A 12262-nucleotide genomic window follows, 5' to 3' on the forward strand; every position below is an offset into this window, starting at 1 on the left:
ATGTAGTCTTGATTTTCAAAATTTTCTTTCAAGGCTTGCATGTCTACATTAAAACATTCTTCTTCATACTGCATTAATACATGCTACTTTTAAACTTTCATGCAGAGAAGGAAATCACAACTAAATAGATCACTAATTTTTTCAGACGGTGTTGATATGGAAATTTTTGCCTCAGCATTTTGATGGTGTGGGCGTGTGGCACCGAATGGAGATAAGCGTCTCGACAGACATTACAATATTTGAACAATGATGACGAAAACGGTTTTCTCTGTCGTGTCCGTGTGTCGAAAATTGTTATGCGCTTATTTTTTTATTTGATTTTGTGCGTGGCAGGTGCGCACCTTAGCGGCTGCGCTAGCATCACAGCTAACGTTAGCCATGCTGCTACCTCTCTGCTCGGGGAGGACGTATACGTATGTGACGTATGACATGACAGTATGTGACGTGTGTAAGAAGGTGCGCTCGCTGTCTGTGAGAGGGAGACACAGGAAAGAGTGAGAAGAGCCTGTCGTGTAATGCCAGCAGCTAAAAGCAACTGCGTGAGATTCCACAGACCTGTGGATGTGTTGAAGGTGTGCTGGAAAATGCGGAACGAAAATTACGGAGCAGCAGAAAAGTGGAATGTATTATTTAAATCGGTGCGTTGGAAAACACGGACCGGAGTTTTTTTTTTAAAACTGGATCCGGTTCGGCATTTTCCCATGCCTTGCCGATACGCATTTTTTGGCAAATATCGGCGCCCGATCCGATCCAAATATGTCTATGAATGTTCTCATTAATCAAGGTCATTGTAATCTCAGGGCATTCAATCAACCAGAATGTTTCTAACTCCTGTTATTAGAAACATTCTGGTAACAGAAGGTGACTAGAATGCCATTTGTTTACAACTGAATGGAATCCTTACGTGGGGGATTCTGACTATTTTGGACAAGTAGAAGTCGATCCACAGCGATAACAACCTAACAATGGTGACTTGTCATTGGTTTTGACAGTAGGATTGCTCGTTTGCATCAAAACGGTTGTTTTTCCCACTACGATAGAGGTAAACCATCCTTGCCCAGGCATATCCTCCTGGTTTGGAGTATAAATATTTTGGGTTTTGGCACCAGCCGCTAGACTAGATCTAACCAATCTAAGTCTATGAGCACCAACTGTTGAAGCCTACTCGGACGAGAGGCGAAACGTTTCCTAAGACAAACCAAACAGTCCAGTTGCGATTGATTGAATGCCCTGAGAATGACAGAGCTAATGTGTTTGTCCAGCTTAAGCAGGCCGTCAAAAATAACCACAAAGCTTCAAGCGGATGGTTGGCAATAGGAGGACAGAAGACAAATAGCACTGTCATGTCTGTGTAGAGGGTTTGTTTGACCAAATACCACAAATTATGTTTTATTTTTGTTTAAGTATAAACAATTGTTATCCAGCCATTCCTGTAAATCATGCAGACAGGTCTGCAGAGTAGTCATGGTAGCCTGGCTTTTTAAAAATCTATTTAAAATAAAACTAAAAAAATAACATGTACATAATTATTCACTGCGTTTGCTCAATACTTTGTTGACGCAGCAATTACAGCCTCAAGTGTTTTTTAATACAATACCACAAGCTTGGCACACCTATTTTTGGGCAGTTTCACCCTTCCTTGTTGCACATCTCTCAAGCTATATCAGGTTGGATGGGAAGCGTTGGTTTTTATCCAGGATGTCTCTGTACATTGCTGTCTTATTTTAATAGATTTATTACAATCTTTAGACAGCTAGGTAATGTTTGCTGTGATCTGGAACAACATGGCACATGACATCCCACTGGGTTGTGAGTTTTTCCTTGCCCTTATGTGGGCTCTGGACCGAGGCAGTCGTTGTGGCTTGTGCAGCCCTTTGAGACACTTGTGATTTAGGGCTATATAAATAAACATTGATTGATTGATGGCACACAAACAACTATCTGAAATGCAGCCAATACATACAGATAAGTGTCATGAGACATGCAAAACTAAACTATATACAAAGAGGGTAAAAGTAAAGGATATTAAATGAGCTCAACTATACCTACAAATGAGGCATAGTGATGCAATATGTACATACAGCTAGCCTAACTAGCATGTTAGCATTGATTAGCTCGCAGTCATGCACTGACCAAATATGTCTGATTAAGTCAATAACATTAACAAAGCTCACCTTCGTGCATTCACGCACAGCATAAAACTTTTGTTGGACAAAATGAGACAAAGAAGGAGTGGAAGATTTTACATGTAAACAAACTGTTGCGTCACAGTCCACACTGTGGTGAGTTCAAGAACCGCCGAAATTAGTAGGACAAAACAATGTTGACCAAATACTCTCATCAGTGAAGCATACACACAAATACATTAAACAGTGGACTTTCTAACAATTGGGAAGGTTTGTGTCATGTTTGTCCTCAAACAAAAAACGTACTAAAACCAAAAAAATGTTTCCCTCCCCAACTTTTTCCATTTTAAATCCTTTTTTAAAAATGCTCCAGGAAACCACTAAAGAGCCGCATGCGGCTTGAGAGCCGTGGGTTGCTGACCCCTGGTCTAGCCCTAGGTTTACAGAAAAACTTGCATGGGTCAAATATGACTGGAACCATTTTAGGGTTGTACTCTTGATAGCTATACATGACTCCAGGTGAGTTGAAACTATGCCTTGGTTTACCTATCAAAAGCTGCTATAAAATCTAAAAGCACAGCTAAAAACAGGTCATTAAAAACATTTAAATGAGTAATTTGCTGTTATTTAAAACCAGACTGTAATTTCTCCCCAATTACTTTTGACTTAAAGTAAGAAATAAGTTGATCATAAACAACCTTAAAGACCTTAAATAAAAAAGCCAACTTAGAGATTGGTCTAAAACTTGATAAAATATTGGTGTCAAGGTTATTCTTTGTGAATAGCGGTGGATCACAGCATGTTTCAAAGGAGTTGGGAGACATCCACACCTCAGGGAAGAATTTACCAAATGGACAATACATGCTACTTTGTTGCTTTAGATCAGGAGTGTCCGAACAGAACACGCAGCACTTTTTGTTATTGGCTTTATGCATATTCTAATTATTAACACGATTTATCAAGAGCTATTACATTAGTTTGCTTTGTCACCTACAACACAAAGCTAAAATGTGGATGTATTTTCAGATAGCTTGGCATTTATTGACCTATACACTAGTAAGGGATGTAACATTATAAACATTTCATAGCACAGTGTATAAATATGTTTGTATTCTTCCGTTATAATTTGTTAGGGTACTTGGTACTACAAACCCCAAAACCAGTGAAGTTGGCATGTTGTGTAAATGGTAAATAAAAACAGAATACAATGAATTGCAAATCACTTTCAACCTATATTCAATTGAATAGACTGCAAAGACAAGATACTTAACGTTCAAACTGGTAAACTTTGTTATTTTTTTGCAAATATTAGCTCATTTGGAATTTGATGCCTGCAACATTTTTCAAAAAACCTGGCACAAGTGGCAAAAAAGACTTAGAAAGTTGAGGAATGCTCATCAAACACTTATTTGGAACATCCCACAGGTGAACAGGCTAATTGGGAACAGGTGGGTGACACGATTGGGTATAAAAGCAGCTTCCATGAAATGCTCAGTCATTCACAAACAAGGATGGAGCGAGGGTCACCACTTTGTGAACAAATGCGTGAGCAAATTGTCGAACAGTTTAAAAATATTTCTGACCTCGCTATGCAATGAATTTCGGGATTTCACCATCGAAGGTCTGTAATATCAAAAGGTTCAGAGAATCTGGAGAAATCACTGCACGTAACATTGAATGCCCGTGACCTTCGATCCCTCAGACGGTATTGCATCAAAAACCGACATCGGTGTGTAAAGGATATCACCACATGGGCTCAGTAACACTTGCTGCCATTAAATTCTAAGTTAATGATTATTTGCAAAAAAAAAAAAATTAAGTTTCTCATAATCGAACATTAAATATTTTGTCTTTGCAGTTAATTGAAAATAAGTTGAAAAGGATTTGCAAATCATTGTATTCTGTTTTTATTTACAAATTACACAACGTGCCAACTTCACTGGTTTTGGGTTTTGTAAAAACGAGGGTCTATGTGAGGTTTATGTGATGTCCTGTTTAGACATGTCTGTGTCCTATTTCTCCCTGTATATAACAATGTGTTAATACATGTTTAGATTGGGGTATGAAGTAAAGAAGCCACTGTCTCATATATACTCTTGTATTCATGTTAGCATTTAAGATAGCTAGTGATTAGTGTGCTCAGTAGATGAACATTATCGCCAGTCCGTGAGGTCATCAAAGTCAATCTTTATCTAAAACGGGAATACTAACCATGGGGGGGTTTTACCACGGTGTATCATTAATACTGTTAATCATTATATCCCATTTTAAAAGACATATTACATGTTAAAATGGTGATGTTTTGGGTTACCAACCACCAATAACATGTTTTACAACCAATTTTAATGGGCGAAAATGTTTCTCAATATGAGTTTTAAGGTACAAGCTGCATCAGAACCTATTAAACTCGTATCTTGAGGTATCGCTGTAAATTGACAATAACCCTGCACTTATCCGTCCAACGCGTTCCCCTTGTTTTTTGCCTGCAAAACTCGTATTACCATTAATAAAATTTATTTTGTGTGCTATCTTGCTTCTCAGTAAATGAGCACTGTCGCCGGTCCGTGAGTTTATCAAAATGCAGTTAAAATTTACGATTTTATGATCATTTTGATATAAAAATGTTAATGTAAACCTTCAGAAGTTTTTCCGCGGTTTATCCCTTGTAGGGATGTGCTAAAATAAATAGCACAATATAATGATAATAATAACAATATTTAAAAAAATTAATAATAGAACCATTTCAAAACGGATTATAAAGTTTCTTAATTTTGTTGCTGACATATTACATAACTTCCGGTTGTATTCTTTTCTCAAAACGATTGTTCATTAATTGTTAATAGTTGGTTACTTTCTGTTGTAACATGGTTCTATCTACACTTCTGCTAAAAATTATAAAGCACCTAATCTTCTGTTTGGATACTTTACATTTACGTATTTTGGGCGAAAATACAAATGTGTGTATTGATCTAATACATACTTGCCAACCTTGAGACCTCCAATTTCGGGAGGTGAGGGGTGGGGGGTGGGTGTGGGGGGCGTGGTTGGGGCGGGGGCGTGGTTAAGAGGGGAGGAGTATATTTACAGCTAGAATTCACCAAGTCAAGTATTTCATATATATATATATATATATATATATATATATATATATATATATATATATATATATATATATATATATATATATGTATATATATATATATATCCCTGCGACCCCGAAGGGAATAAGCGGTAGAAAATGGATGGATGGATGGATGGATATATATATATATATATACAAGAAATAATTGACTTTCAGTGAATTCTAGCTATATATGTATATATATATATGTATATATATATATATATATATATATATATATATATATACAAGAAATAATTGACTTTCAGTGAATTCTAGCTATATATGTATATATATATATATATATATATATATATATATATATATATATATATATATATATACAAGAAATAATTGACTTTCAGTGAATTCTAGCTATATATGTATATATATATATATATATATATATATATATATATATATATATATATATATATATAAAATAAATACTTGAATTTCAGTGTTCATTTATTTAAACATATACACACACAACACTCATCTACTCATTGTTGAGTTAAGGGTTGAATTGTCCATCCTTGTTCTATTCTCTGTCACTATCTTTCTAACCATGCTGAACACCCTCTCTGATGATGCATTGCTGTGTGGCCCGCACAAAAGTGCTTTCATAAAATGCACTAGATGGCAGTATTGAGTATTGTCCTGTTTAAGAGTGTCACAACATTGCAGTTTACGGCAGACGGACTGCTTTACTGTAGACGTTCTTTATATTGTGGGAAAGCGGACTCAGGTCCGCATGGAGATGGAGGGGGCGTGGTCTCCAGCTCCGCCTGAATTTCGGGAGATTTTCGGGAGAAAATTTGTCCCGGGAGGTTGTCGGGAGAGGCGCTGAATTTCGGGAGTCTCCCGGAAAATCCGGGAGGGTTGGCAAGTATGATCTAATACCAAATAGCTAGAAGGGCAAATTGGTCATACCAATTCTGATACTTAACCATTTCAAGTTAATCGAATGATCACATTTTACAAACACAATCAGACAAAAACATTGGATGGCGGTGTAACAATACCTGTGTCCTGGGACTTATTTCCCGAGTTTGTAAACAATAACAAAAACGTCATAATACATATGGTGGAAAAGTGGTACTGCTACGGCCCATGTGGACTACAGCTGAGAAATCTTTTTTAGGTGCTATGGTTAGAAAACACTGGTCTAACCTTTAAGAACGGATTACTAATAACAATTGGGGTACCATTATGATTGAATCTTTTTCAGCATATTTAATGCACAGAGGGGCCCCAAGCATCCTTTAAAGTTTCCGTACCTCATTGGAAAACCGTTTAGACACCCCCGCTCTCGAGACACAGAAAATAAAACCTGTTACAATGTTCTCATATGACTGTCACGTGGTAAAATACAATTACCCGTAGTAATCCCACAAATTACACTTTCATAATAATCTTTTTTTTTTTACATATAAATAATTTATATTTTATATTTAAATTGCAAGAATGCTGATGTTGTGCAAAATATTACATTTTATTTTGTTAAAACAATTTAAAAATATAAAGTATTTAAATCATTAATTAGACTAATTAATAATTTAAAATAAATGCCATTGTATTTTTTATTTTTTTTTACATTTTATTTACAAAAATCACAATGAATATCTAACAGTAAACAAAAAAATATTGTAGAGAACAATCCCAGCCACACAATACTCCAAATAGCAATCCACAAAGCAAATAAGACACACAAACATAAGAACTATAAACCCCAGAAAGGTCAAATGCCATTGTTGATAAATAAATAAAATATTCCCTCACCAGTGGGTCGAATTTCCACAGGGGGCTGCGGTGCACCTGGTGTCTCTTCTTCCTCTTCTGTGGATACATCCAGCTCATCGTCGGTCTCGTCATCACTGTATGGCATGACCTCATCATTGGGCTCCATGGATGGATGGGCGCCTGTACGCCGAATACTCATTTTGACACTGTAGGGATCTCTGAAAAAGATGTGATAATTCAGATATTTAAACATCAGTAGGAAACAATTGGGTTGAATTTGAATGGGTAGGTGGTTAATTAAAAAAAAAAAAGTTCCTGCAAAAAGTAAGTTTGGACAGAAAACAACAACAGGATCACAGGTTTAAAGCTTACCACTAAAAGTTGAACCCATCGCTTTTGTACCCATAATACTACCACATAAGTGCGATACAAACATAGTGCTGATTGTCATCTACAGAGGCAACTATAGCTACAATCAATCCAGCTGGATTTTGCACAATGCAAAAAAGAGATGAAAAAATATAAGACAATACAACTAGATAATTGAAAAAGATAAGTTTTTTCGGTAATTAAAAAAACAGACGGTATTACTAACCGTCTGGAGTTTTATCACAAATTATCACTGTACAGTATATTACATCCATACTTGCCAACCTTGAGACCTCCGATATCGGGGGATGGGGGGCGGGGCTAAGAGGAGAGGAGTGTATTTACAGCTAGAATTCACCAAGTCAAGTATTTCATATATATATATATATATATATATATATATATATATATATATATATATATATATATATATATATATATATATATATATATATATATATATAAGAAATACTTGACTTTCAGTGAATTCTAGCTATATATATATATATATATATATATATATATATATATATATATATATATATATATATATATATACATATAAATAAAAGAAATACTTGAATTTCAGTGTTCATTTATTTACACATATACACACACATAACACTCATCTACTCATTGTTGAGTTAAGGGTTGAATTGTCCATCCTTGTTCTATTCTCTGTCACTATTTTTCGAACCATGCTGAACACCCTTTCGCAGGTACCCAGAAAGGTTTCGAGTACCACCAAAAAAACTGAATCTCTGAAGACAGTATAAAAATCTGTGTTAAAGGTGTACAAATACTGTTTGTATAATAAGCATGTTATTTTTTACAAATGAGGGTTAAGAGTTCAGTACTAAAAAAAAAAAAGAAAAGAATGTGGCTTAAGTACAGTTTTTTAATTGAGCTGCTGCATTTTTTGGTGGGTTGTTTATTTTTTTTGAGTAACTTTTATACATTTCTAAAAGGGGAGGAATGTACCGGTAATAGTGATCTATGTTTGTCTGTTGCCATCTCCTGGTGAATGTTGGCTATAGCGTACTGGGGTTACTTTTTGGTTGGCCAACGATTTACGTGGTGTTGCGCACCTGACGTCACTCAGGTCCGCATGGAGCTGGAGGGGGCGTGGCTTCCAGCTCCGCCTGAATTTCGGGAGATTTTCGGGAGAAAATTTGTCCCGGGAGGTTTTCGGGAGAGGCGCTGAATTTCGGGAGTCTCCCGGAAAATCCGGGAGGGTTGGCAAGTATGGTTACATCCCTCGTCCATTAACAAGTAAAAAGTCAAGGGTGGTCACGGCATGTTCTTGACACAGATGCTGGTCAATAAATCCGAGCCCTGAACTCATCAAATGTATCCCTGCATTTGACATCGATGTCTTCACATTAAAGAAGATGCCGACACATGGGATAATATCCCTCATCTAACAAAAATCACCACATAGACAATGCTCAAAAAGTTACCAAATGTTCTCAATAAACACTGACAATGTTTCTGAACACAAGAACTAAACATATCAGGAGAATGGACGCAACTCGTACACAGACCTGTGGACAGTCAGGGCACGTAGAATATCACTTTTTACATCTGTGTCGTAAAATCCAATCCAACCTTTGATTCACAAACGCATATGTGTGAATTAGCAACAGGAACTTCCTGATGTCAATGGCAAAATGCTATGTTACATAAAATCAAAAACTCCGTAAATCAAAAGGCTCTTAATATGTTATATAATTCTTTCGTACTCCCTTATCTTAATTATTGTGTTGCAATCTGGGGTAACAATTACAAAACAAACAACTCTATATTCTTACTTCAAAAGAAAGCGATTAGAATTGTAAATTATGCAGATTATCATGACCATACCAATGCTATGTTTATTAAATTAAAAACATTAAAACTGCATGATCTTGTTGACCTCAACACTGCTATTGTGACGTACAAAGCTCATAACCACATGCTGCCTTGGTGTCTACAGGAGAGGTTCAAACCCAGAGAGAATCCCTATGACCTCAGAGGTTCAGCTGTCTTCCAGAAAGCTAAGATAAGAACAAGCTTAAAAAGTAGATGTGTTTCTGTCAGGGGGGTTCAACTGTGGAACAGCTTGGATGATCTCTTCAAATGTTCCAGTTCCATTCACACATTTAAAAAACACTTTAAGACCAATGTCCTGAAAAAATATATCACTCTTGAATCAACACAGTAGTTAATACTATGATCAATGTTAATTAAAATACTAAATGTGGGATATAAATAATAATGGAAGTATAATTGTTTTGTATATAGTATATAAATAGGGTACAAGGATATGTCACATGCCTTTACTGCGTATATAATTGAACAGTGTTCATATTGTGTATAATGTGTATTTATAATATGTTGTACAAAAGACATTTCATAATTTTCGGAAGTTCATCTTGTACTTGACATTGTTTATAGGGTTAGGCGCTATAAGTGTTCAACTTCAGCCTAAACCCTTTCGGTCTGCAACATTTTCATTTTCAATCTATGAATGTAAAACTGTTTGTTTATTTTGTTGACCATTGACCGAAGAATAATAAACTAATAATAAAAAATGCTTCCAAGGTTAGACACAGTAAGATAATTATTTTGCATTTTGATGCTCTTCTTACCATCTTGTTCAGATTCAGTGTAATTTTCCCCCAATTCCCAAGATTTTGATCAGGAGAGTAATATCAAAACAAAGCTCGGATAGATTTTAAGAGAAGGTGGTGTACATCTTAAATTAGCAAGTGTCATTTCTAGAATGTCCCCTTGGGTACATTTGATGTTGTGACGTTTGGTCGTCTTCAGCATGAATGATGCTTAAATCTACTCTGAGGTTCTCTGCACTTAAAATTTGCAATTTTGAAGCGATGTCTATAATTGTATATATTCTTAAATTAACTTACCGTATTTTCCGGACTATACGAAATACTTAAAATCATTTTTTTCCCCCTCAAAACTCGACAGTGCTACTTATAACCCGGTGTGCCTAATGTACGGAATAATTCTGGTTTTGCTTACCGACCTCAAAGCTATTTTATTTGGTACATGGTGTAATGATAAGTGTGACCAGTCGATGGCAGTCAAACATAATAAATACGTGTAGACTGCAATATGATGGCAGATATGTGAATACGGAATAATTACGGAATAATTCTGGTTTTGCTTACAGACCTCCAAGCTATTTTATTTGGTACATGGTGTAATAAGTGTGACCAGTCTATGGCAGTCAAACATAAGAGATATGTGTAGCCTGCAATATGACTCGCGGCTTGAAGGTGATCTGTAAAACATAATCCATGCAACATTTTGACCAAAGAACCACCATTACATGTTATGTAGACCACAAGGAAGTGTTTTACATTTAGAAAAAAATAATAATAATTTGACTCCTTTAATGCGCCCTATAATCCGGTGCGCCTTATATATGAAAAAAGATTGACCATTCATCGGCAGTGTGCTTTATAATCCAGTGGACCCAATGGTCCGGTTTCTTTTGTTTGATCATGTGAAGACTAAGATATTCTTTTACTTAGTCATTTTTATTCAGGTGCCCTTTTTTTTGTAGTCATGCTTAGAAGACCGTTTATCAGTGTTGCTCAACAAGTGTCCCAATTTTAATTATACAGAGTATTTATTGCAACAGACACTAACAATGTATTTCACAATTTTAGGGAAGAACGCCCACAAATGGCTGCAGCTGTAAAAATAATATAATAATAATTAATAAATAAATCCTGATCTATGAAATTGAGAAAAAGGGTCTAACTTGTCCTGTGTGTTGTTTTCATTGTACCTTGTCAGCTGTCTTGTATTTAAAATGGCATCTTAGGTTGAGATGGACGAGTGTAACTTGGAAATTATTTTTAAGCCGAACCCCCGTCATCATCCAGTTGAACAACATACCACACCTTAGGAAAAGTTCTTCTGCATTGTTTAATAAGTCAACAAAAGACACATTCTTTAAGATTGTTGCTTTGATAATGGAAAAAAAATGAGTGGCCAGAAGCTGTAAACAATGTTATAAAACTTTTTTATTTTGTATCAATTATTTGCCCTTTGAGGCATTTGTGATAAAGGACTATATTAATATTATTGATTTGATTTAGAGCAGTAATTCTCAAACTGTGGTACGAGTACCACTAGTTGTACACGGGCTCCATTTAGTGGTACGCCAAATAATCACTTGAGTCGGAGGTGTCAAAGTCGTTTTCACTGAGGGCCACTTCGCAGTTATGTTTGGCCCCAGAGGGCCGCTTCTAACAGTGAATACTATTATTACTCAATTGTTATGCATTTTATTAATAGATTTTTATTTTTTTTAACTAGAATGTAAAAAAAAATATGGTAAGTTACAATAATTTCACCTCAAAATTTAGTGTATTTTACTGCAAATGGAAAAACAGTACTGCTGTTTTTAATGGTAAAAAAAAAAAAAAAAAAGGCAACTCAGTTGCCAGAATTTTACTGTTAAATTTACATTACTTTTTTTACTGTAAATTTTAAAAAAAACTGAAATTTTACAGTAACATTTTGGCACTCGAGCTGCCAGTTTGTTTTTTACCGCAAATCAACTAGATTTTTTTTATGTATTACTGTAAATGCCAAAACGACACCACAGTTTATTACAGTAAAAAAAAAAAAAGTACTGTTTTTTTAATTTGGAGAAAAATGCTGTAAAAACCACAGTAAATTTCACAATTTTACCATGAAATCTATTGCTACTTTTACATTGCACAATTTGATGAATAACTTGCTTTGAAATCATTATTATTTTTTTCTATTTAAAAAAATGGTTTGAATGTTTGATCATATATTTTCGCATAATCAGACAATATTTAAGTTAAAATAATTTGTGATTACATGGAGTACATATATCTTTATCTGTCCAAAATAGAAA

The 12262-nt window shown here is 35.2% G+C and overlaps 1 protein-coding gene across 1 annotated transcript in view; it reads right to left on the reverse strand.

Annotated features, from left to right (window-relative positions):
* atp8b1 (ATPase phospholipid transporting 8B1) overlaps nucleotides 1-12262 on the reverse strand; it is a 93250-nt gene that overhangs the window by 58481 nt on the left and 22507 nt on the right. Inside the window, exon 2 of the mRNA XM_061980835.2 lies at nucleotides 7030-7208. Coding sequence (XP_061836819.1) covers nucleotides 7030-7189 — 160 coding nt within the window. The 5' untranslated portion in view covers nucleotides 7190-7208. The remainder of the gene's footprint in view (nucleotides 1-7029; nucleotides 7209-12262) is intronic.

Source organism: Nerophis lumbriciformis, linkage group LG20 (genome assembly GCF_033978685.3).
Source record: "Nerophis lumbriciformis linkage group LG20, RoL_Nlum_v2.1, whole genome shotgun sequence".
Classification (NCBI taxonomy): Eukaryota; Metazoa; Chordata; class Actinopteri; order Syngnathiformes; family Syngnathidae; genus Nerophis; species Nerophis lumbriciformis.